Source organism: Canis lupus, chromosome 11 (genome assembly GCF_048164855.1).
Source record: "Canis lupus baileyi chromosome 11, mCanLup2.hap1, whole genome shotgun sequence".
Classification (NCBI taxonomy): Eukaryota; Metazoa; Chordata; class Mammalia; order Carnivora; family Canidae; genus Canis; species Canis lupus.
The window spans coordinates 34,966,625-34,994,508 of NC_132848.1; the positions used below are offsets into that span (position 1 = coordinate 34,966,625).

Sequence of the window (27,884 nt, forward strand, 5' to 3'; positions counted from 1 at the left end):
AATAGCTCACTGCTTTGCTGGTGGCAATGCAAAGCAGTACAGTCCTGTGGGGGACAGTCTGGAGATTCAAACAAAAGACTTAAACGTATACACAGAGGAATTTATCCTAAGGTAATAAGCAAGGATACAAACATAGATTTAGCCACAGAAATGCTCAGTAAAGTACTATGTGAAATGGCAAATAAGGATGGCATCATGAATGCTGCCTTAAAAAAAGAAACAGAGGGACACCTGGGTGGCTCAGTGATTGAGCGTCTGCCTTCGGCTCAGGATGTGATCCTGGAGTTCCGGGATCAAGTCCCGCATTGGGCTCCTGCATGGAGCCTGCTTCTCCCTCCCTCTGCCTATGTCTCTGCCTCTCTTCTGTATCTCTCATGAATAAATAAATAAAATCTTAAAAAAAAAAAAAAAAGAAAAAAGAAACCGATTACGTAAACTGTTATGCCCAGACAATGAAACACCACAGTCATTAACATGACACTGTATAGAAACAGTAAAACAAAATAGTAATAGATGTGGGCACCTAAAAATCTACAACTGGCCAGAAATAAGAGAGTCAACAAAGTCAATGCTCAGTACTCTATAAAGCTTGTTGGTCATAGAAGGCAAAGGAAAGACTGAAGAATCGCTCCGGATTAAGAGACTTAAGGAGACGTGGCAACTGGAAGCAATGTGTAATCCCGGGTCAGAAAAAAGATATTGGTGGGATAACTGGCAACATCTGAATAAGGTAAGATTCTATAATCTAGATTATAATCCTGTTATCAATGTGAATTTCACAAGGTTGATAACTGAGCAACGGTCATGTAAGATGTTCATATTTGGGGAATCTAGGTTAGGCACTATAGAAATTCTTTGTACTATTTTTGCAACTTTTGTGTACAACTGAAATTACTTCAAAATGAAAAAGAAATAAAATGTCTTTATATTTTTATACAACCAAAAAAAAATTTAAGGCAAAATATGAACAAGGACATAACACAGGAAGTAGAAAACAAAACACTTGAGATCTGATGTGTAAAGACTGTATCTTTGATTCTTTGAAATTATCTGCTAGTGATGCACAACATAGGTACTTTACTGAGGTTAGCTGAAACAAACTCTGGAAAATTCAGTGTTCCAAAGCCCAAGGGTTATAAATTATGCAACTGTGACAAGCTGCATAAATTCTAGTGTGAATTTCCATATGGTTTAAGATAAATTAAGATAGGAATGATAATTTTCTAAAAATCTTAACTCATATGGACTTCTATTTTCACCTCCCCCAGTCATAACAAATTCCTACACTTTGGAACTTACATGTTTTATACATCGTAACTAACGTATTGATTCATTTAGCAGGTATCTATGGGGTATCTACTATGAATGAAGCTCTGTGCCAGGAGCTTGCGATAGAATGTGAACCTAACAAAGTTCCTTCTTCCAGAAGTTTACAATGAACAGAATCCAGTGAAACCAACAACGGTCAGCATGAGGGAGAAAGGGCCATGATGCAGAAGTGGTGGTGTGTCAGAAGCAAACCTACTTAAGCTGCTTGGTTCTGTGCTCCCTGTTGGCTGCAAGTCTGATGCCCTCTAAGTACACCTAAGGAAAGTAAGGAGTTGCTTTAAAAAAGATCTTTGCAAACAAAGATGAGGGTCTCTTAATTTTCCCTCACATTCTTATCCTGTCTTCACTGCATGGTTTGATTCTTGTGATAAACCAAAGTAAGTAAGAAAACTGGGACTGTATTTCTATCAGGTGAGATACTAAATTGAATGCCTTGTCAGTACTGGTTTTCAAATGGACACTGATGTTGTCCTAACAGGCTGCATCAATTATTTCTCTGCCAGATAAGTGGCTGACCCAAAAAAGGATATGCCCCAGAGAAATGGAGGTAGAAGCAGAACATCACCAACAGGTACTACCTATGACATAGCAGAGACTCCTCGGGTATCTTACCTCTCCTTCAGGAGTGTCCGAGGGACAGAGCATTCCCCACTGAGATGGCTGGAGGGAACGAGGACCACTCACTTTTCTTGTTTTTTCAAACTGAGAGGAGATTCTTGTCATCATGCCCAGGGCAGATATATATGACAAGCGAGACAAGACTTGAGTCACACCCTGGCGGTCCATTTTAAATCTCTTGAGAGACCAATTTCCCTGTAGAGGAGAAAAAAAAGACATAAGACCACTTCTGATCTGTTCATATGTTGCCTGGTACTTTACAGTTACTCTGAGAAGCTCATCACAGGAACTATGTATTTGTGAAATTAGAGCCATAATGTATATTCAGAAATCAAAATACCACAATTAAAATGAAAATTGAGTCAGGTCATTCACTGGTGCTTTCTAGGGGTTTAATGAATATCACCTGTGTCTAGCAACCAGGTCAGAACGCTCTGATATATCAACCTTATCACACTGCAACATTTACTTTCTGAAGAACTGGTAATATCCTGAACAAACCAGTTTAACCAGAGATTTCCACTGGAAGCAATAAGCTCATTAATAGAACACGAGGTAAAAGTAAAAGTAAAAGTAGCTTGTAGCTCAAAGAGTAATTTCATGTTGGAATATGTCATTATTTGGATGTCTTCCAAAATCTGTCTTAATTAGAGGAAAATACACGAATAGAAAATACCAGAAAAATGACTCCAATAGCAGTTATTAGGGATAATGAATAAACTGTTGGCTTCCTAATCAAGGCTAAAAATTGCATATATATATATTCACGTGAAGAAATAGTATATATTCTCTGTGACTATCATGTTGATCTTAAAATAGATTCATAGGAAATAAATCTTGAACATTAAATTTAGTTTCTCTTGTACGTACTGAATATATCGTGTTATATTAAATATATTACTTTATAGTTGTATCCAATATACACATTAACTATTCTGAAAGGTAATTTAAAGATGAAAGTTAGGAATGGTTAAATTTTCAATTCATGGCAATGGGACAGGAAAAAACAGTATGACTAGAAAAGTGAAGTTAAAGATGTCAAAGAAATTACTGATTCAATAATCTTTCCGATTCAAAAGAAAAAAATTACATCTGCTAAATGGTGGCTCTTTATTTTTCTTTTGAGAATCTGATGAAAGAGATGTCTGTTCTCTTGGGGAAAATGCAGGTAGGCCCATGAACCAAAATTTCACATTCCACTTCCAGGGAAGACCCATGAATCCCAGGTTAAAAACCCTAACAGGAGAAAAACTGCTAGAGTTTCAGGAGGAGATAGGTAATCTGCTTGAATTAAAATTTGTAACCCTGGGGGCATTCCCAGGGTCACTAAAGTTTAATCATTATTATGGAAGAGCTATCATTGCAGAAACTTGAGTTTTTCGATAATGTGGAAAAGAGTTAAATTCTAGGAAGAAACTATCCTTTACAAAGCGAAGAAACGGAGCAAACATATTTATTCCACTGGTTAAACACATGTTGCTTTTTCGGTTAACTCCTTTTCTGCTCTGAACGGGGTAAGCTCAGTAAACCGATGTCCCGCAAGTAGGCATAAGGATGGTAAATAAATATTCCACACAGAGCTAAAGGAAGGCCACAGCTGCCGGCAAATAGGAAGTAGATGGGGAGTAAAGCCAAGATGTCCAACAAGAGGATTTGTTCTAGTATTCCGTGCAAGTCTAATGAAAGGGAGAGGAGAAACAGACAAGGAGTCTAAAAATGCTCTTCTGAGAAAACTTATGTGTTGAAAATATGCTCCTAATGGTAACAGAGAATTTTAGAAGTTGATCCTGGGGTATACCTGCAACAAGGTCTACTACAAACTTTTTCAACAAGCAGTTTTCTCCAGGCGGTAAAGCAGAGTACTAAGGGGCAAAAGAACTACCTTAAAAAGCTATCATAACCTGAAACTCATGGGTCAGAAAGCAAGAAAAAATAATTCTAACAAACGTGTGTTCAAGTGCTCTTTGGAGGCTTTTCCTCAAACATCTAGGGATCTTGTTTCTGACACGTTTGGGCCACAAGAATATAACAAGCCTACACAGGCACAAAGGTCTGGTTCACCTCCAGTTTGAGGTAGCTGTCCCTTGCAGGAGCTGTTCACATGGACTCATGGGCTAGTTTCTAAAGATGAGCACTGCAGCAAGTCTGCCACTAATTCTTTTCATTGTTAAGGGAATAAACATGTTATACCAAACTATTCTTCTGTTGGGGTGAAATCCCATCTATAAAACCAGTTTTATGTCTGGCATACAAAGCACAACTAGATTTCATCAGATAGACCTATAGTCATGATGCTTTAAGAAAGGGAGCAAAAACCTATCTGATAAGCCTTTATGAACAGCCAGGAGCCCTGCGTACATAGCAGCTGCCCAGGCCTGAATTCATCACTCATGTGAGGCACAGCTGATAGCCCTTTTAGGAATATAAACTTACAATGAAATGAAACATTTTGTATTGTTGCGAACAAAAGCTATCATTAATAAACCTACTCCCACTATGTCAGTTTTATTACAGAAAAAAAATGGGAAGAAGTATCCATTAAAAGAATGCCTATTACCAGTTAAACTAAAAGATTTTCCCTCTATGTAAGAGTTACCGGTTTTTTTTTTACTGCCTGTTAAAACAGGGACTATAATTGGCAATAAAGCTACACAGTATCAAAATTCCTAATGATTAACATTTAAACTGTAGACTGTATTTCAAAGTAGAAAATCTGTGATTTGTTAACATCCTTTAAATATAAATGTATTTTTTAACCTAGATTCCCAAAGTGCTTTGAACTTCCATTTCATGGAATAGATGTGTAACTAAGTCAGGAAACCCTAAACAAATGACTGAAGACTTACTGTAGAAATGGCATTCACCATGCCGTTGGTAATCTGGTCCTGACGCATGTGTTTCACAACATCAAACTGAGCTGCTCTTTGCTTAGGAATCACCTGGTCTGCAATCTTCTTCATTTCAGAATTAAATTTTTTGAATAAATCTTCAAAAAGAAGTGATAAAAGCTAAAAAAAAAAAAAAAAAAAGAGTATATGGTGATGCATTACTCATCTATTTAGTAAACTTTAGGTCTCTATTAAACTGTTTTTTAAAAAAAGATGGAGAAACTGCTTAACAACGAAGAAATATTCAAAAATTCAATTTGATAAATATGCATTTTTCTATGTGTTTATCACTATACTAGGCACTGGCAATAAAAGCAAAAACAGTGACATAATTTCTGTACTAATTTAGACCAGTCACGTCCAGACTTTTAGATGTTACTGTCCAGAGACCTATGTTTTAATTTTATAGATAAAGATAATTAAAATCCCAAAAAGGGGGTGGTGGAGAAGAATTACCATTAAAAAGTCTGACAACTTGGATGATACAGTGCTGTTTGGACCTCTCCTATATCTCTGGTAAAAATGTAAATTGGTACCACTACTAGGAGGACAGTTTGCCATTAATCTCATCTTCCCTATGCCCCCTCAGTTCCTCCCCTAGGTACATCTCCACAGCAGTGCTTCTCAAACATCAGCATGCGTGGTAAAAATGCTCAAGGATTGTTAAAATGCAAATTGCTGGCCCCACCCCTACAGTTTCTAATTCAACAGGTCCAATAATTTGCATTTCTAACAAGTTCCCAGGAGATGTCAGAGCTGCTGGTGGGGGAAAGGCACCTTGAAAATCACTGCCCTACAGAAATGGGCATCCCTAGACAGATACAAGATGTTCACAGCAGCATTATTTGTACGAACTAAAACCTGAAAGCCATACAAATAATATTTAGTTAGACAAATTGTGGCATATTCGAAATAATGGAACACTATAAAGCAATGAAAATGAACAAAAAAACGCACAAAATCATGGCTGGATCTTAAAAGCATAATATTGAGTGAAAGAAGCCACATACAAAAGAATATGTATGGTATGATTCCACTGACACAAGGTTCAAAATCAGCAAAACTGAACTATAATTTGATGGCAAAACTCTACAGAAAAATCAAGGATATGAATATCATAAAAATCAGGCTGGGGGAGGATTTTGATCAGGTAGGAGCATGTTGTGGGCAAGGGATGACTTCTATATTTTTTTTTTTAAAGTCTCCCATCCGTTTTTTTTTTTTTTTTTTAAGATTTTATTTATTTATTCATGATAGTCACAGAGAGAGAGAGAGAGAGAGGCAGAGACACAGGCGGAGGGAGAAGCAGGCTCCATGGAGGGAGCCCGACGTGGGATTCAATCCTGGGTCTCCAGGATCGCGCCCCGGGCCAAAGGCAGGCACCAAACCACTGCGCCACCCAGGGATCCCCAAGGGATGACTTCTAAACTGTTCAAATGATTTTTTTTTCTCAATCTGAGTGCTATGTACAAAGGTATCTGTTTTATTACAATTTGTTAAGCTAAAATGTACGTTTCATGAACTTTTTTGTACGTAATATTTCTTAATAAAAAGGTTATATAATACAATATCCACCAATTACTCTAACATCATCTCATTTCAAAATGACATTTTAAGGCAGAGCAAATAATCTCAGAAGAAAAACAAGAAGTAAATACAATTTGCTCCATAAAACCCTTACCATCCATACTTATTCATCCCTCTCCAGACCAGTGAAAACTGGCCCATGGACAATACCAATCCTCAGACTAGTGGTCTGGGCACAAGTCTACATAAGCAGAGAATGATATAAAGGCAACAGAGACCAAAGTAAAGTCTGAAACAAGACAGCTCAGCCTATGCTAGGAAAAAAAAAATTAAAGTGTTTAAGTCCTCATCCTAAGATTATTGGAAAACAACATTAATGAATGATTTCATGAAACAGATGAATACCAGAGATGGAAGGAAGGCTAGGATTTGGAGGGAGTGGAGAGCTTATGAATGATTTGCAAATTCCACATCCAGTAGGAAGGAGAAAGCCAGAAGACAACATCCCTTCCACTCTAATAAAAAAAGATAAATCGGCTACAAAATCATGTATTTCTGGAGTCCAGCAGAGAGGTAAGGTTGCAAGGCACCCAGGTGAACAGAATACAAATGGTGACAGTCTGTCCAGAGAGAGATGGGACATATGACAAAGATGATGATGTCTGCCCCAGAAGAATCAGACAAAATTTTAAGGACTTCTTAAATGCCAAATGTGAGCTACTATGGAAGCTTAGAATCATTTGGAGCCTCAGACACAAGAGGATTTGCACTCACAAGTTCTTTTCCATGGAGTGCTCACAAAAGACTGGAGTAAATAAAACAAAAGACCTGAGAAAGATGCCTTCGTTGGAACAAGCAACAAAACCCTATTTCCTTGGACTTTTGCTCATATGAAACAAAATCTTTAAGTTGCCAGAGAAGCATCAGGAAACCCTCCTGCCAATATAGTTCCAGGGAAAGGTGACCTGCACTGAGAAGGGATAGAAGAAGCCTTCTGTCCTTGAGGGTGGAAAGGAAAGCCCCCCTGCTCCCACCATTAAGCCCTGCATCCAGTAATAAGAACAGCAAGTCTACCGCTGGAGGAAGGCCAGTTAACCCTTTGGCCACCAATTCCAGGAAAAGATACCAGGCCAGATGGAAGAGGACCAGAAGCCAAACTGCAACTTTCCCTGAGAGGAGCAGGAAACAGTCCTGGGTCAAGGATCCTGCACTGGTACATAGCAAAAGCTGCATACCACAGGAAAGGGCAGGAAACTGAAAGCTTCACTTTATAAAATTGAGGAATAGGACAGATTGCCCATTTTTACCACTTCTATTCAACATGGGATTGGGGGTACCATTCAGGGAACTAGGGGCAAGAAAAAGAAAATATATAAATGTTGGAAGGGAAGAAGTAAAACTGCCATTACTTGCAAATAACATGTATGTCCACGTAAGAAATCTCAGAGTCTTTAAAAAAACAAAACAGAACCTACTAGAACCAATTAAGTTCAGCAAGCCTGCAAGATACAAGGTTAGTATACAAAAAGAAACTGTATTTAAATTTTATTAAAAGATTTATTTGAGAGAGAGAAAGAGAAAGAGGGAGAGCATGAGCAGGGAGTGGGACAGAGGGAGAAGGAAAGAGAGAATCTCAAGCAGACTCCAGCTGAGCACTGAGCCCAATGCGGGCTTCAGTCTCACGAGTCTGAGATGATCTGAGCAGAAACCAAGAGTCAGATGCTTAACTGACTGAGCTGCCCAGGTGCCCCTAAAAGAAACTGTATTTAAAACATTACTGAGAGACATTAAAGAGAATCTCAGTAGTAGAGATATACTATGTTCACAGATTTGAAGACTCAGTATTACTTAGATGTCAATTCTCCCCAAATTATTCTATAAATTCAATCAAAATATCAATCAGAAACTAGCATCCCTTTTTTAAAAAAAATGGAAATGGTAATACTAACATTTAAGTAAAAATGTTAAAAAAATAAAAATAATAAGTAAAAATGTTAAACTCCTAAGTTTATGATGATAGAAAGGAAAAAAAAAAAAACCCTTCATCTGTGGAAGAAATGAGATAGCTAAATCAATAGTCTATAACCTGGTTTAAAAAAATCTAGCAAGCATTTACCCTGCCTTTCCCATATAAATTGTCTCGGTAACCAGAGATGATAATGAAAAATATTCTTTATTGAAAAAACTCCAGCTTAAAAAAAAAAAAAAAAAAAAGCAGAAAGAGTAGAGTATGACTATTTTGCATGCCCTAATCAGGGTAATGGAATGATCACCATCAGCTGTTAAATAAAACCATCAGGAGAAAAGCTGATAGGGAACTTTAAAACAGATCAATCAGGGCCCAAACACCTAAACCCAGTGACCAATTACAATGGCACAAAGTGTAGATACAACCAGTCATATTCTTCCTGATAGGATACAACAGCAAACTGTATAGTGCAACCCACAAAGCATACTAGCCAAAAAAGAAAAGAGAGAGAGAGAGAATTTGAATATGATCTAGCCTCTGAATTTAACTCCTGGTTTACAAGAAATTTAGAGAAGAGAAAAATAGAGAGGAAAAAAAAAATATATATAGAAAGACATCATGAGTATATCATTAGCAAAACCCAAACTTACAAAAAAAAACCTCTTTAAATCAATAAGGAAAATGCAAATTAATACCATAAGGAGATGCTACTTCACACCCACTAGACAAAAGTTTTTAAAGTTTGATACTAAGACATAGGATGGAGATCATGAGGAACTCATAAACAGTCAACATACAAGTATTTGGGAAACTAGTCTGATAGTCTCCAGTTAAACTGAAGATTTAACTTGACTCCAGGACTAAGCATTCCTATTTGTAGAAATTCTTGCACTAGAAAATATAAATGTTAATAATTTTTAAAAAGGGAAATCATAAAGAGAAATGATTGGTAGAATGGATAAAGTGTTATTTATCATATATATCTTATATATCACATCATATTCCATATATACAATAGAATATAATACAAAACTGGAAGTATAGTGACATGCAACAAAATAAATATTAAATATAATGCTGAGTGACAAAAAATGTTGCAAAAAATGAATAAATTATGAACCTTTTTTTAAAGTATTTTTATTTATTTGAGAGAGTGAGAGTGTGAGAGAGTAAGCATGAGCGGGGTCAGGGTCAGAGGGAGAAGCAGACCCCTCGCTGAGCAGGGACCCTGATATGGGGCTTGATCCTGGGACTCCAAGACCATGACCTGAGCCAAAGGCAGATGTTTATTAACCAACTAAGCCAGGCACCCCAGTATGAATCTATTTTTACAAAACCCAAAAATAAGCAAAAAAACTTATATGTAATAAAATATTTAAAAATTTTTAAATTTTAGGGATCCCTGGGTGGCGCAGCTGTTCGGTGCCTGCCTTTGGCCCAGGGCGCGATCCTGGAGACCCGGGATCGAGTCCCACGTCGGGCTCCCGGTGCGTGGAGCCTGCTTCTCCCTCTGCCTGTGTCTCTGCCTCTCTCTCTCTCTCTATCATAAATAAATAAAAATTTTAAAAAAATTTTTAAATTTTAAAGAAATTTCTGTTTGACCCTTGAACTACACATTGAGAGGTGTGGCGCAAGTCCTCCCACTAGCCCAAATGTGGGTAGAAGTTATAACTGCTTCTTCCAATATAGTAGAAATAAATGAAACTGAAGCCTAGCTCATTAAGGTGACATGGGTTCTGTCTCATTGATGGGAAACATTCGTCTGGAGCTCTGAGCCACAGCCCTGGTCAGGTCCTAGCCAAGACCAGCCTTCCAGCCCTCCCCACAGCCATTTGTAGAATACTACCAACTGACCTCCAACACCATGTAAAACAGAAGAATCAAACAGCCAAATTCTGCTTGAACTCCTGACCCATAAAGCTGTAAGTTATAAAGTAATGGTTGTTGTTTTAAGCCACCGTTTTGGGATACCATGCCACATAGCAAGAGATAACCAGTCATTTATATAAAGTTCTTAAAACTAGGGCAGCCCGGATGGCTCAGCAGGTTAGCACTGCCTTCAGCCTGGGGTGTGATCCTGGAGACCTGGGATCGAGTCCCGCGTCAGGTTCCCTGCATGGAGTCTGCTTCTCCCTCTGCCTGTGTCTCTGCCTCTCTCTCTGCGTCTCTCATGAATAAATAAATAAAATCTTAAAAAAAAAAAAAAGTTCTTAGGTGTCTTGAGACACCTAAGTAGGTGTCTCACTACTAATAAATAGCAAGTACACTTCTTCAATATTAAAATATAATGGATATTACAAGTACTTCAGTTCCTCTGTAAAATTAATTACATTAGTTTTTTGTCCCTTTGTAGGCCTTTTTTTTCCTTTAAAAGAAAAAGCCTTGACATATTTGTAATGTACGTTACCTAACAAAACATTAAAGTATTATCACTGAGGTGTTACATACCACATCATTTACTTACAAGGAAATTCTGAACCTCAGTAAGCTAAAGATATTCCAAGTTCCAAACAGACTATATTCTTGAATGTTTATAAACCCATAGGTAGTTTTTGGATTCATAATGAAGATATTCAAAACAAATGAGTCTTCTCAAGCTACTTACTACCAAAGTGAGATTTCCAAAGTGGAATGTGATTTTAAGTTAGACACGTCTTTCTACTAAAATTCACTCTGCAGATAGGAAAACCCGGATCTTAAATTTGACTATACCATGTCAGAAGTGTTCTAAAAAAGAAAACTTCCTCCTCTGAGAGCTTAATCCTTTCTTCCACGCAGACCCTGCAGTTTCACTCATGGAAAGAAAAGGATGTGGGAATGGGAGCAGGTGCAGAGGGGTGAGTGGGATGAAGAAGCCCATTGCAGCAACTTCCTGTGGAAACTGGCAAAAGGAACTTGAATAAAGCGTCTTGAACAGAAGTAAATGCCCTTAACCTAAATCACAGAAGCTCAGCTCTATTTTAATTAGCCCTTTACACTTAGACTTCTGTGTCTCAAGTTATGACAAAGATTTTCTGGATTCCAGCTGAACTTGTCTCCCCCTTCACCTCCCCCCGCCCCCCCTCCCCGATTCACACGCAAGGAAATGCCTCTCACATTAAAGAAGTAAAACGTAGGAGTACGCTCGACGCAACTACTGCCTCATTAAATTTCCGCACCTCTAGATGTTCGGTTTAAGAGAAACTGCATTCTCCTGTTCACAGGGCAGTGAGAAACTATAGGGCCACATCGTATAATAAGTCACATTATTTAGGTCAAGAGTAAAATGATTAAAAGCGATGAAGCGCTGGTGATAATATTCAACACCTTTCGTTGCTAGTATGAGGCCTTCCAGCCTGCTTACAACAGGAACACTAAAGAGCAAATTATATTTAAGGGAAAAAATGCTGACAGCTCATCAATTGATTTGCAATGAAAATGCTAAAAAAATTAATAAAGAAGTTAAGCTGCTGAAATACAGTTTCACCAATTAGCTTAATGTCAGAGAATTCTAATTAGGCGTCTTGAGATTGCTATTTAGTGTTAAGCCTTCATTGTGCCAAATTCTCCTTTTCACACAAACTGGTTGCAAAATTAAAGACATTAGGCAGCCTTAATTACATTATCAGAACAGCTGGGATTAGGCAATCTCTGAAGTCAAGACGGCATTCTTTTGTCACAGGGTGGAAATCCCTGGCTTTCCAGGGTGCCGGATTTTTGGTGCCGTTCCATATCTCACCCATACAAAGCAAGCTGCATTAGAAACAAAAAATTTGCAGACAAAGAATAGAGTAATGCTCAGCAAATAATGAACACATTACCGAAAAAGAAAAGGTAGGTGAAAAGATTAAGCCTGAAATCGGTAGGTTTTGCTAACACCTCTACTGGCGGCTGGCCTGCCAGCCCTCTGGTGGCAGGAAGACTGAGGAAAAGCTCTGTGAACCCACTTGGCCAGTGGATGCAGCTCTGTTATCTAAAGCTGAAGCACATTTATACTCCCCCGTCCCATGGGGTGTGAAATTAGCAGCTATTGTTTTTACACATTTTTGCCAACACAATGCCTTTTATGTCCTTACATTGTTTATAAAGCAATGTTTTCTTGCACATGGGAACCCTCTTTTTAATTCTAATTTTTTAAGCAACAGGATAGTCTCTCCTCTCCTGACTCCATTCCTTATTCCTCTAAACAATCAACATTTTTTAATGAACTCATTTAATACCATGATTTCTTCCCATTAAGAAACTAAAAATTAGGATTGATAGTGGTGGGGATACCTGTAATACCCTGAACAGAGGTCAATCTGAAAGTGGCAGAAAACTCGCCTGCTAACATTACCTAGTAACCACACAAAACTTCTCCAGTAGTCTAGACACTAGCCCTTTTCTAAAACCCAAAATTGCTATCATTTTTTAATCCTAGTTTTAAAATTTTAGTTGTAGTATCTGTTATGCTAGCCACCATCATGTGTCATCTAGAATATTGCCACAGCCTCCTAACTGCTCATTTCCTGGCCTGTTTGTCTCCAAATCTGATCAACTGAAAATCAGATAGCGTTACTTCCCTGGTTGAAACTCTCCAATGGTTGTCCACTATGTGGAAAACTGAATCCAAACCCCTTCTTTGGCCCACAGGCTGTTCTCCAAGTCCTCCCCATCCCCACACCTCATTCAGGTCAGCCCAGTGATCCTCCTCCAGCTCCCCATTGCTGGAACTCTGTGGGGATGGATGCGCTCACAAGGGTCTCTTGCTGGAACATGGTTCCTGAGGTTGCAAGAGACTGGCTTCTCTTCACTCAAGTCTCAGCAGGAATGTCTGAGGGCTCAGCTTAAAATACATCACTTTTTTCAAAGAGATCTTTCTTGATCTTACCTCACTAAGGTAACATCCTTCCCTCCACCAACACGCCAGCTCTCGAACATTAACCTTTTTGGGGAGTTTTCTTTAAATACCTAGGACTATTTAATACTATCTCATTTCTTTCCTGTTCACTTGTTCACTGTCTCTCTCCCCTCCACCAACTTGTGAGAGCAGGTGCCTCACAGAGTGTCACTCACCCAGACATCCTCTGGTGCCTAGTAACTTTGCATGTGGATCCAAGAGAGAAATATAAGCGATTCCTGTCCTCGATGAGCTTACTGGCTAAGGGGGAAAGAAACTTGCAGGTAAAGAATTATATACACTTCAGCATGTAAAAAAACCTAAACAAGTGCCACTGGCACATCTGAAAGACAGATCAACTAACATCTCCTAGGATTCATGGAAGGTTTCAAAGAGGATAACTCAAAGAATGAAGGATGGGCGGGAGCACCTCACTAGGGAGGGGGCAGAGGGAAACAAGGGAGCAACTTAGGCAGAAGGCATGAGTCAAAGGCATGGTAGGATGAACAAGCATCAGGGTATGCTTGGGAAGATGTAAGTGGCCTGCCCTGGCAAGAGGCAGGGCTAGAAAGGTGTACTGGCGCCAACATCATCAGGGATCCCGCAAGCCCTGCTAAGAGTCTACACTTTGTTCTATAGAGTGAACTTTTATGAATTCCACAGAGGAGCTGGAGGAAAAGGGAAAGTGGGCAGAGAAATAAGCCCTAGGACTGCATGTCAGGCAGCGAGGCTCGTCTTTTACTTGTTTTAATATGAGGATTGCAAGTAAGCATTCATGCTTTGAAAAACCTTGAAGCCCACATCTGAAGTTCAGGCCTGCTGACATAAAGTAATTAAATCACCTGTCCTGCCAACTCCAATCGCTTGTTACCATAATAGTCTCGGTCATCCACTTTATTATCTCCTTGGGCCAGAATTACTCTTCGCACCATCACTGCAGTGTAGATACACTTCGCTCGGAAATTGAATTCTTTAACCTGTAATTAATTCAGGAGTTAGAGAAAATTTCTGAGGCAATGCACATTAGCCACTATCAACTCCTTCCTTCCCTATACATTTCATGTATATATTCCTCCACTCTTCCAAAGAGGTGGCACCCACTAACCCTGCTTGGGCTGGTCTGGGAACTCAGAGTTGTCACTTCCTTTCTCTGGGTCACTAGGCACCATGGCAAAAGGGCCAGGACACTCTACCAGGGACAGAGAGGCTGCTTAGAAAAGCACTGGGGAGCCAGAGACACTCACTGTTGCTATTTGACTTTTAAATGGTCTTTCCAGTCATTCAGAGGAGTTTAAAATTCCTTTGAGTCCCAGCTTTAGTATTATGAATTTTCTAATTCTTTGAATTAGCTCAAAACACATACAAATGGCAGCCAAAGGGCAGAATCAGATTTCTGTATATTTTTTAGCCAGCAAGGTGTTTTAAAATGAGAAATTCCTGTTTAGGTGGTCAGTCTCCACTTCTATAGATCCTTCAACTGTCCTTTATGATCAGCTCCTGACAGTAGAGTCTGCAACCCCTGAATTAGATCGTTCATGAACAACAGACATGTAACTCATTATAAACCAGACTATTTGGTGAGCAAGATTGTTTAACAAGTAATTCTATTGCTTAGAAGAATAATATCATATTAGAGAGGAATGATAGCTCTTGCCCACATCCCACATGGCCAATCTCTGTTTAACGAAAATGAATAAAAAGTAAGTACAACTGACCTTTGAACAACATGGGTTAGGGGCACCGACCCATCGCTATGTCAAAAATCTGTGTATACTTTTAATTCCTCCAAAACTTAACCACTAATAGCCTACTGTTGACCAAAAATCTTATGATAACATAAACAGCCAAGAACACATATTTTTGATTGTTATATAATATATTCTTCTAATAAAGTAAGCTACAAAAAAGAGTTCTCAAGAAAATCATAAGAGAAAATACATTTACAGTACTATACTTACTGAAAGAAAAAACAAATTTAAGTGGATCCACACAGTTCAAACCTGTATTATTCGAGGGTCAACTGTTCTAGGGTCTGAAGACAGATTCTAGTTCTCTCTCTGACCAGTAACCAGCTGGGTGACAAGATAAACCATCCAGCTTGTCTGGACCTGAGCATCTTCACTCTAAGTAAAGGAGGCTGGACAATGTGAACTTGAACATTCAAGGTCTAAGAGATGAACCATCCAATATTTTAAAAAGTCTGTGGTGGCACAACAGTGAGAATGCACTCAGGGCTGTACACTTAAGAATGGTAAATTTTATGTTATGTATTTTACAATAAAAGAGAGTATATGAGCAAGGCACTGTAAGCCTGTTTCATTTAAAAACATCTAACACCATCTCTGTCCTTCAAAACCATGAAATCTAGTAGCAGCACTAACATATATATGAATATAAGAAACTATAATTTTAGATTGAAACCAGGACCCATGAGAGAATAAACATGATGCCAATGATAGTAGACAGCTAACATTCCTGAAGTACAAACAAACTACTGATAATGGAAGATTATTTCCATGGTGCAGTCCAGTCTGTTCAGAGTCCATCTTTTCTTATGGAACTAAATGTTAAATAATGTAAACCTGTATTCAAAATTCTTTAACAGACGGGCCCCCCCTTGACCACAGTTCACAGCTGTGCAGCTGCCACTCACTGGCACGTGTGTGAGGATGGTAGAAGCCAGGAGCTCTCTTGCCTCTTCTATCTTCGTCTTCTTTGGTCCACCGCCCCACATCCTTTGCCTCCTTACTTTGTTCCCTATATATTTTAATGCCTATAAAAACAGAATATAATAATGCTTGAATGACACCCATTGCAGGGAATTTTTTAAAGATTTTATTCATTTACTTATGAGAGACACAGAAAGAGAGGCAGAGACACAGGCAGAGGGAGAAGCAGGCTCCCTACAGGGAGCCTGATGTGGGACTTGATCCCAGGACTCCAGGATCACGACCTGAGCTGAAGGCAGATGTTCAACCACTGAGCCACCCAGGTGTCCCCATTGCAGGGAATTTATTAAACACCTACCCATACAAAACACTATAAACAGAAAGATGAGGATCTTGGCTATGGAGATTGCTGCATGAGGCTTAGTCAAAAATCAACATTTATCATAAATCAATAACAAAGTAGCATTATATGCTGTCCAATAAACTTGTTTCCTTTCTATAATTTGCTTTCTTACTACAAAATTGATACCTGATCACTTTACATATATGAAGCAGCCAGCAATCCTCTACCCAAAGAGAACTACAGTCCTCAGTTAACATTCTAGAGCTGTACTTTTCTTCCCTTAAAAAGGAATCATACCATATAAAGATCCTGAGAGCTGCAAAGCACTGCTAAAAGAAAATAAAACCTAAGTAAATCAAGGACTATGCTGGTTTCATGGACTGGAAGGTTTAATAGTGTTAAGATGGCTTACTGTTAAAATTCTCTCTGAACTGGGATCCCTGGGTGGCGCAGCGGTTTGGCGCCTGCCTTTGGCCCAGGGCGCGATCCTGGAGACCCGGGATCGAATCCCACATCGGGCTCCCGGTGCATGGAGCCTGCTTCTCCCTCTGCCTGTGTCTCTGCCTCTCTCTCTCTCTCTCTATGTGACTATCATAAATAAATAAAAAAATTTAAAAAAAAAAAAAAAAATTCTCTCTGAACTGACCATAGATACATCATAATTATTCCTGGCAGTTTTTAAAAAACAAAAATCAGTTGATTCTAAAATTGACATGCAAATGCAAAGGACCTGGAATAGCTGAAATACTTTTGAAAAGGAAAAGTTGGAAGATTTTACATTACCTGCTTTCAATTAGAAAGCTATGGTAATTAAGACAGTGTGAGACTGGCATAAGGGCAGACAAATAGATGGAACAAAGTATGTCCAGAAATAAACTCATGCTTTTAAGATCAGATGATTTTTGGCAAAAGCCGCCAAAACAGTTCAACAGGCAAGGGAAAAATCTTTTCAACAAATGTTGAAATACCAACATATCTACACAGTAAAAAATTAACTTTGACCCCTACCTCACACCAAATAAAAAATCCGTCTAAATGGATTTGAGACATAAACATAAAAACTAAAACTTTTATAAAGCTTCTAGGAAAGAACACAGAAGACTATATTCTTGCCCTTGTGGTAGGCAAAATTTCTTTACACAGGACACAGAAATCAACAACCATAAGACAAACAAACAAACAAAAAAACCCTCCTGACAATCAGATTTTATCAAAATTAACACTGCTCATCAAAAGATACTGTTATGATAATGAATAGGGAAGCAATGGACAGAGAAAAAATAGTTACAATACATAAATCTGACAAGGGATTTATACCCAGCATACTTTTTTAAAAAAAGAACTCTGAAATTCTATACTAAAAAGACAAACAGGGATCCCTGGGTGGCGCAGCGGTTTGGCGCCTGCCTTTGGCCCAGGGCGTGATCCTGGAGACCCGGGATCGAATCCCACATCGGGCTCCCGGTGCATGGAGCCTGCTTCTCCCTCTGCCTATGTCTCTGCCTCTCTCTCTCTGTGACTATCATAAATAAATAAATAAAAAAAAAAAAGACAAACAACTCAGTGAGGAAAATGGCAAAAGATTTGGACACTTTACAAAGAAGGTCAGCAAGTCCAAGAAAAGTGTCCAATATCATTAATTATCAGGGAAATGTATGTTAAAACCTTAATGGTATAGACACCATCCAACACCTAGTAGAATGTCTAAAATTAAAAAGACTGGTAAGACCAAATGTTGGTGAGGACATGAAGCAATGAGAACTCTCATGCACTGGGATGGAACTGCAAAATGGTACAATTACTCTGGGGAAAGGTTTGGCAGTTCCAAACTTATAAAGGGATCCCTGGGTGGCGCAGCGGTTTGGTGCCTGCCTTTGGCCCAGGGCGCGATCCTGGAGACCCGGGATCGAATCCCACATCGGGCTCCCGGTGCATGGAGCCTGCTTCTCCCTCTGCCTGTGTCTCTGCCTTTCTCTCTCTCTCTGTGACTATCATAAATAAATAAAAATTTAAAAAAAAAAAGAGAAATGCTGACCTGTTGAGGCAAAGACTTATACAAGAATGTTTACAGAAACTTTATTCTTAATACCCAGAGTAAAAAAAACAAATGTTCATCAACAGGAAAAGATAAAGTGTGGAACACTTGTATAATGGGTACTACTCAGCAATAAGAAGGCACTGCATCGACAAATGATATAAAATTATCAGACAGTACATTCAGCAAAAGAAACTGGACAAAAAAAGAGTATATTCTGTATAATTCCATATACATAAAGTTCTAGAACGGCAAAATTAATCTGTGGTGAAAAATCAGAACAGTGGGGAAAAAAAAATCAGAGGATGGAGATAAAAAGTGACTAAGAGGAGGCATGTGGGAACTTCCCAGGGTAATGGAAAAACACTCTATATCTTATGCAAAATGATGCAATTAGGATTTGTACATTTCAGCATACATAAATTCTATCTAAAAAATGAAGTATGAAAAACTAATCAAATAGTGGGTATGAGGGGTAGGTGGAGATTCAGGTGAAACAAGAACATCACAGTGTTGGTAATTATTGAAGCTGGGTGATGGGCAGAGGAGGGCTCATAACACTCTTCTGTATATTTTATGTATGTTGATGTTTATTCATAACAAAAAGTTTTTAAAGGAGAGGGTAATTTTGTAACAACAATGAATGTACTTTTTAAAACTGGCTTTCAGTTAGTCAGAAGAAAGAGCGGAGATTCCTGATTCTTTATCTTAGAACCCCTGTCCCAATTATGTGTCCTGGAAGTATCTTTCCTGTGCTTCAAAACCTAGCTCTGGTGTCACTTCCTCACATCACTCCTTTTTCTCTTCTGTGTGAATTTCTTATGTATAAAGAATTAAGTGCTTTCATTCCACTTCAGTCCACGCCATATTTTACCTATTTACGGGTATGTTGCTCCTACTAGGTGTTGTGTCATTCTTTGATTCCTGAGGACTAGTTCAGGACCAGGAACAGAATGGATCTCCTTCGTGGTTAGATCGGGATATCAGACCTAGGATTCTCTCCATTTAGTGTCCATTAAAGCGTTAAGATAAACTAAGATGGTGCCAACCCTTGCTGTGGCGACCTAGCAAGAAGTAGGACCCAGAAGCAGATAAAAGCAAGTCTGCAGTCAGCAGAAACCACCAGGAGATAGGCAGTTCGGTCTTCTCTCAACTGAGCTGTCTCATTAAATTTTGGTCTTCCCGTTCCTTTGGGAAAGGGGTCAAAGATTCTTCACTTTGAGGGAAAAAATGGAGGAACACAGGGGAGCCTAGAACCCCTTCTGAGTTAGCAGGAAGCCGGCTTTTCCCTGGAGTGACTAATAATGTTGCCAGGGTTTCAACAGTGTGAGGGTTGGGGTGAGAGCCCAATCTGCTCACAAATAGGCCAAGATGACACCCCTCGTGTCATCTTGGAGGACATCCTATTCTCCAAAAAGGTAATAAATAATTCTTTCTATGCCACAGCCCTTAGAAAGATGACAGGAAATGTCCGTTAGCAAGAGCCAGCAAAAGGAATGGAGGAGAGATAACAAGGGAAGCATTAAACACAAACACGACATGGGCATTTAGCAATCCACTAAGTGCAGAAGCTCTATTACATAAGACACCGTGCACCTGCCACACACTCAGAGTAACATGCAATATTCACGTGCCCTAACTCATAGGTTCCAGTTACCAATGACTTTGGATTATGCATGCCTCTATAGCCTCTTATTAGTTGCAAATTATTAATCCCTGCTCTAATCCAGCACACAGAGTATGAGTCACATCACTCAGCTCCTGTTTGCATATTCCTCTCATCTTTGAACTGAACCTTGCTCATTGGGTTAATTAACATTTTCTGTCAGCACCTATTTAGGGGAAATAAATGATTTTCCAACCCACTATTTAGCCCTCTGCTCACACAGCTTTACGATGCTGGGGTTTTTGGGTTATCCGAGCAACAATGGTGCTGTTTGTTATGAAATGAATAATGGATCTCCCTGAAGTATCATTGAGGTAAACTGCTCTTCCTGAGCATTACACAGCTTTAAAGGAAATCGTGTGTCTCCCCAAATTGAGCCAACTCCTGGGTATTTCTCTGTGTTTCCTCTTCATGTTCTTGGAACCCTTGAACAATATAATTCCAGTTTGTAACAAAGATTCATGCTTACTAAATATTTCATTTTCAATAAAGACCAAAAATAGAAACTCCTAAATCCAAATAGCTTCTCCTTATGCTGCCTGCCCAAGAACCTGAATTGGCTATTACTTAACTGCATAAAAAGAGGAAGGCAGTGGTAAGAATAATCCCTACTGATTTGTGCTTTGGAATTATATAAACTTACATATGATGATTAACCTTAAATGTCTGTCTGGCTCAGTCTATGAAAATATCAAGAGTGTGTGATTTTCAGAACACACACTAACAGATGATATAAGTGGGAAAATGTTATCTCTGTAAGCATCCTGAGTAACAAGAAAAAAGCAGCCTGGAATTTATACCTTGTTGTAAGTAACCCACAGAATTGACAATGTACATATGGATAAGTAAGAACTATTGTACTTGTACTGCAGGGAGTCCCTACCTCCCAGGATGTCTATGAGGAGTGTTGCCACTGATTTATATTTAGTGAAGTACTTTACAAATGTAGGACTAAGCACCCTAAGCATGGCTCTTAGGGCTCCCTGTCACAAACAAAGGGAAGTAAAATTATTCTTAATATGTTGAGCATATATATAGATGAAGGCAGGGAGCTATGGATATATATAGCTTGAGTCTTATCCTAAAATCCCCAAGTTCCAACTAGGAGTTCTTCATCAGGCTGATGAAGGCTCTGTACTGGTAAAGGGTTTCTGATCCTGGCTTTTTCACTGCTGACATGGGGAATTCAGAAAAAGAGTTTGAGACCACATTCAACTAAACACTGAGAACTGGAAATAGGGAATAAAAAGAGAAATTGAAGAGAAATGCAGGAAAAAAACAATCTTCTACACTAGAGTTGCTATAGTTCAAAAACATCTATTAGAGCAGCTGGGTGGGCAGTAGGTTAAGTGTCCCACTTCTGGTTTCAGCTCAGGTCGTGATCTCAGGGTCGTGAGATAGAGCCCCACATCAGGCTCCACACTCAGCACAGAGTCTGCTCAGGATTCTCTCTCTCTCTATCCCTCCTGCTTGTGCGCTCCCTCATGCACACTTTCTCTAATAAACAAACAAATCTTAAAAAAAAAAAACAAATAAACAAAAACATATCACTCAGGCAAATAAGTGAAAAACAGAATACTTGTTATTATATCAGAACAAAAGCCTCTTGGCCACATATCCCCCTTCTAAGTTAGACACCACAGGCTGATAACTGTTAAGGCAAATTCCTTCCTCTAATTCCTAAAACATGAGTCAAAGAAGCTTCCCTACTGTTCCTCCCAACTCCCCAACACCCTCCCACACCTACACCCCAAGAAGTCACCGCATCCGATGCTTTATCCATGAGCAGCATTAAATCTCCAATTCCCTTTCATGGCAAAGGACAACATGAAAAGACACACCTGCATCTGTGTGAAAATCTGAGCTTTCTGGCACTCTTCCAAACTGGGCCCAAATGCAGCCATCACGTGCTCCTCTGTTCCAATCATCTGTACAATTTCCTGGTCACTCTCAACACCCATGGCCTAGGAAGGAAAGAAAAGATAGAAAGAGTGTTGGCTTTGTGTTAACTCACTGACATTTGCTTATGCTAATTTGGCATTGTTTGTGGGTATTACTTCTAAGCAAAAGCTAGCTCTTTTCTCAGAAACGGTGCCATCTGGCATTGGCAGCTCTAGCCCAAGCTGCAGAAGAACCTGAAACAGAAATTTCGATTGGGAAGAGGAAAACAAACATTCTCAAGCACTTTTTGCAATCTTCTAAAATATTTAAATATCCTATGACTGTCATCACTGAAAAAAGAAAAAAGGAGGTAGAAAGGTATAGTGGAGACACTGGTCACAATTACGAAAGCAAACTGAAAAAATTAAAACAGCCAAAGAGCAGTAAATCAGAAAATATGCATTGCTGAAAATAAACAGAACCCCAATTAGTTTTGTCACAAGACTAATTTTTCTGAGAACTGTCAAATCATTCACATTCGGGCTTGAAGAATTTTCCCTAAAGGATGTTGTACCTCTATTCTAGAAATATCAAGCTATGTTTTACACAGGTTTTAAGAAGAGATTTTTTTTTTTTTTAAACTAAAAACGCACTTAAGAGGTTTCAGAAACCCACTCCTCTTAAGTGTTTCAAGGTGGCAGCCGGCAAGGCAGGTCTTTGTGGATTCCATATGGCACGATGGCTCCCTCCTTCACACGTTTGCCTGGCATTCTGCCATTTCAAGAAATAGAACATAATCTCACTAAACCTCTCTTGGCAGAGAAAGAATCTGCTTCTTAGAAGTTATGGGAAAAGTTATGTTTGCATTAAAATTCTTCCTTTAGCTATACAGAGAAGACAGAAGCAGAGATACCTGTCTAGCTGGGCTTTGAAGCTCTGGTGGCCAGTTCAGACAAAAGGGAGAGGGAGGGAAAACTGAATCCCAAGTTCCAGGGAGGAACATCAAGAACCTAAGCCAGAATACAATGGAAAGGGCACCTAAGTCAAGAGATCTGAGGTGTCTGTCCTAAAACAAGGCCAATGACAGACCTCACAACCACCACTGCCAAGTCAACTTTGTCCACCTCTATTTCTTCAGGTCTATAATAAGAGGACTCAAAATTCTACAAGTCTACATTTGAATTTGAGTTATCTGTGATCCAGAAATTCGATACAGATACTTTAGGATCAGATGTAAACTTACTGAAAGTTTTTAAACTTTTGTTGGGGAAGCTAAATATGTGCTATGTCCCTTTTAGGCCAACTGTATGGTTTGAAAAATGTTCACCAATTCTCTGACACTCTCTTCAAAAGGTAAAGACAAACTCCCTTCCTCTTGAGTGTAGGCTAAACTTAATGACTCACTTCTATAGGAAAAATGTGCAAGACACAGTACAACTTTGGAGGCCTGGTTATGAAATGCACTGCAGCTTCCTGCTTCCTCTTTCTCTTAGAGTGCTCCTTGGTGGAGCGAGGGGCTATGTCTGCAAGACACTCACTCAGTCTATGGAAAGGTCCAGTGGGGAGGAGCCAACTCCCATTATAGTGGAGCTGCAAGGGGAGCAGACCCTGACATGCTCCAGTCCAGCCCTCGGGTGACTTCAGCCCTGGCTGACATCTGAAAGAGCCCTGGTTGACTCCTGAAAGACCCTGAGTCAGAACCACCCAACTGAGCCACTTCCAAATCTCTGACCAACAGAAACTCTGCTGTAATTTGTTACACAGCACATACAACTAACAAACCAACTTTTGGAATTAAATTTGCCATTTAAACTTTAAAAAGCTTCATAAAGGGAGGCCTGGGTGGCTCAGCGGTTGAGCTCTGCCTGTGGCTTATGGCGTGATCCTGGAGTTCCAGGATTGAGTCCCACATCAGGCTCCCTGCAGGGAGCCTGCTTCTCCCTCTGCCTGTGTCTCCGCCCCTCTCTGTGTGTCTCTCATGAATAAATAAAATCTTTAAAGAAACAAAAGCTTCATAAAGATATAACTTGTTTTGTTCAAATTTGTTTTTGTTTAGTGAACAAATAAAGATGCTCTCACAACACAAATCTCTTTTCTATATTTTAATTTTCATCTTTTTATCTCTAATTTGATAGGATGCATTTATTTAAAAGGACGCTAGACATAAAACTCCACTATTTAAAAATTATATAAATTCATAAAATACTGAGCATTTCATGGATTTAACAGAGTAATTCTAAAAAATTATCAGTTCTAATTTTTAAACAAATGAAGAAAAAAATTATATATTTTTTTCTAATTTTCTAGATTATCCTTTGATCAAGCACACTGAGTCCATCTACTCTGACAGTGATGGCATGTATGTAGGACCATCTACATTTTCTCCTTGGTCTGCAAGAAGCCAGCCAGAAATATGAGAATACTTCTGTGAAAAGCTAATTAGAATATAAACTTTTACCTGTCAATATCTCAAAAGAGTGTTATCTGGGTTTCAAATGAATTAAAATATAAGAAAAACAACACTAAGGCAATTAGTTAGCAGTAGAATCTAGTCACTCTTCTCTGAAATCATTGATAATAAAACTTTGTAACAAATGCATTTCCCTCCTCAGGGGAAAGTGCAAACACTAAAAGATATCTACATGGGCAGATGCCAAATCGAGCATGCAAAATAATATAGCAGGAGAAGGTCTCACTGGGACAGAAATAGAATCTTAGAGCTGAAGTGGCAGTAGCTTTCTGGATCATCCCCCTTTCTTGAGGCATATCAACCTCTAGATCTTCTGAACTGAAGCCACCTGAAGTATTTTAATAATTAATTTTTAGTTCAGCAATCTCCAAGTGAAAAAGACTATATATGCTTCATTACCTATTTTGGCATTTAATAACAGCGGAAAAAGTCCTTCCTCATTTGACATATGGATTGCTGCTTCAAGTTGTCTCGAGGCTGAATCTGAGCAGTAATTTTATAACTGCATAAAATTTTCAAGTGTTCTAATGTGGATCTAAACAGACTGCTTAGGCCTTCCAAATATTTCTAAGCCATGAAGGAAAGATATGCCAAGTACATGGTAAATGACACCATATGTGCAGAAAGAATGATCGGTGGCAAAGCTCTGTTCTACAAGGACTAAACTCCTCCTGTATCAGGTCACTGAACTACAGGGTGATAACTCAGTCAGGTTATCATCAAAAGCACTCTAGCTCCAAAGACCAAACTGATTTTATGACTATTTAGCCTTGTGAAGTCACAGCTACAAATAAATGACATATTGCTATGGAAACGACAGCAAAATGCTCAACCATTTTGCTTTACAGACATAATTTAGACATCTGAAAACTAGCTTTATATGGAACTCTTTGTACTCCAGATATCTGAAATCATTTCACCTAACTAATAAGTCAGAAATGAATGCTATATAATAACCTTATGAAGAAACAGCAGAGAAAATACGTTTCAACAGAAGGTCACCCAGTCTGACCATTGGCAAGAAGACAGAACACAAATAAGGGCATATGCTCTTTAAGAAGTGGCATAAGTCTTCTCTTTGGATACCCGCTAAGTGTGATTACAAGTGTGACTTTTAAAGACAGAATACTAATGAGAGAAGAGAAGAACATGCCCACTGATGGTGATATGCTGAAATATATTACCTGAAGGAGGGAATGGGAATAAGTTCTTAAAATACCTACTATTCAGAAATCTCGAATCTTTCTTTAGACAGGAATCAATCTATTATTACTAAAGCAGTCTTAGCAGATAATAAAAGAACTATGATGGCCCTCTTTGATTCTGCAATTTTTTTCTTAAAAGATCAAAAATTTCAGGGTAAGTTAGTTTCTAAGAAACAATGCCCAGCTCCCTTGAAATCTGATCTTTTTTTCTGTAAAAACTTTCAGACTACAGATGCCATCACAGAGCAACTGCTGAATACTTGGGAATACAAAATGTAAAATGGGAAAGATTCATGGGCAGGGGAACCTTTGTAGTGATTCAAGTCCATAAATAAGGCTGATCTAGGTCTTAAAAAGCTTTAGTCGTCATATTCAGACCCAGCATGGAACCTGGAAACCCTGCTGCTTCTGTCACTTTTAGCCAATTGTTGGTTACAATCAACAACCATCAAGTCCTAATGACTGTCAAGGTCTGTGTTAGGGCCACACAACACAAAAAGAGAAATGATGTGACTTTCCTGGTCTCCCAGTTTATTTTCCCCAGCTCCTGACATTAAATGTGTAAGCAGGGTAAAGCCAAGAGTAACAGTATCTTCCTTCTAGGCTGTCCACTTTTCAAAAAATGTATTATCTCCTTTGCTCTTCAGAATAAATCTCTGAAGTCACTTTATAGGGGAGTTGTCCAAGACTGGGAAATCTGCCTGGGGTCACACAGCTTACAAATGGAGAAGCTGGAATTAGGCCTAGATCTGTTGCTAAAATCTTCCATATTCTGTGCTGCTCCCCAGATGAAAAAGTCTTCATAGAAGTTATCAGACAAGGTTCCATCAGGCTATTAAAACATCCCTCTAGCGGGAGACCACAAAATGGGACTATCTGTGACCAATGTACTTATTTATTTAAACCGAAAACATTTAGATAGTTGTTTTAGTTCTTATACACTGCTGATTACTATGCAACAGTTATGTTCCAGGAAAAAATTTTGGCAACATGCAACAAGATTTGTTGTTTTTTTTTTTTTTTAGATTTTATTTATTTATTCATGAGAAACACAGAGACATACATAGAAGGAGGAGCAGGCTTCCCGCAGGGAGCCTGATGTGGGACTTGGTCCTAGAACCCTGGGATCACGACCTGAGACAAAGGCAGACACTCAACCACAGCCACCCAGGTGCCCCTGCATCAAGTTTTAAAAAAAATGTATAATCCCACTCTCAAGAATTAAGTCTCATAAAATATTTAGCAATATGCACAAACATGTATATAGAACACCCAGGGTTATGTATCAGAGTGAAAACTTGGGGGGAAAAGGACACCTAAATGTCCCCCTATAGGGAACTGGTTAAACAGATTACACCAACCATGTGTAATTCCTGTTTGATACCTACTAAAAATAATGATGTAGATCTATAAATAGATCTAGATGTAGATCGAGTTGTAGAACAAATGATGTAGATTTATAAATATGAAAAACTATTCACAATTCCCTGTTAAGTGGGAAAAAAAAATAGTAAAATCGCTGTATATACTACTACCAAAGCAAAGAAAAAAGGGCTTGGAAAAAAAAAATTCCAAAAATGTAGTTCTACTTCTTAGTGGCTTCCTAAATTTGTACAATTCAAGGACTGTTTCATAATCAGAAAAGGAGAAATCTGAAATCTCAACTGCAGGTTACATAAAAGTGCACATTGTTAATTTACAGACACATTTTAGAAAGGATTTAAGTTGGCTATAAACAGTGGACACGTTTGTAACATAATATTAAATTTGACAGAAGAAACTGTCTTACCAAAATTTTGTTACCTAGCCAAAAAAAGTATTTGATAAAGGTTTTCTGATTTTAATGTGTCCATGTGTCTAGCAATGTATTTTCCAAGTGAGTAATAGAAGACTACATGTATTATAATTAACTTATAAATTCTGGTCGAAGGAAAGCAGTCCTATACATTTTTTAAATTTAAATCCAATTAGCCAACATACAGTACATACTTAGTTTCAGATGTAGTATGCAATAATTTCAGTTGCATCAGTCCTATGCATCTTTAAGTCTCTTAATACAACGGCGAAGTCTTTTTGATGCATGGGAACACACTGCCCTCTACTGGAGATGTAATTCCACATAGATGAAATTCTCTTCATCTGCCAATCAACACTATGTTCACAAGGCACTGCCATTGGGGGCTGTGGGATGCCTCCAAAAAAAGCCAAAATTACTTCAGTGCTTTACAAATATAAGCTTTAAGGAGACATAATAAGTTAAGAATTCTCTCTGGCTTCTCCCAATCCCATATAAATAGTATTGCTGTTATGATTATCATCCTAAAAAGAAAATGACACCATCTCATTTAGAGAAAATAAAAGTATATTAAGTTGCACTAAACTTAAAAAAATCGCCTATAGGAATGCCTGTGTGGCTCAGTCCATTA

General features: G+C 38.7%; 1 protein-coding gene across 4 annotated transcripts in view; it reads right to left on the bottom strand.

Moving 5' to 3' along the window:
* POLR3B (RNA polymerase III subunit B) overlaps positions 1-27,884 on the bottom strand; it is a 108,149-nt gene that overhangs the window by 57,607 nt on the left and 22,658 nt on the right. For 3 of the 4 annotated variants that reach the window (XM_072844247.1, XM_072844249.1, XM_072844250.1), the window contains exons 10-14: positions 21,744-21,866; positions 15,843-15,962; positions 14,032-14,166; positions 4,794-4,955; positions 1,942-2,142 (exon numbers count right to left, since the gene is read on the bottom strand). In XM_072844247.1, coding sequence (XP_072700348.1) covers positions 1,942-2,142; positions 4,794-4,955; positions 14,032-14,166; positions 15,843-15,962; positions 21,744-21,866 — 741 coding nt within the window. The remainder of the gene's footprint in view (positions 1-1,941; positions 2,143-4,793; positions 4,956-14,031; positions 14,167-15,842; positions 15,963-21,743; positions 21,867-27,884) is intronic. The other variant, XM_072844248.1, reaches the window with a different exon arrangement.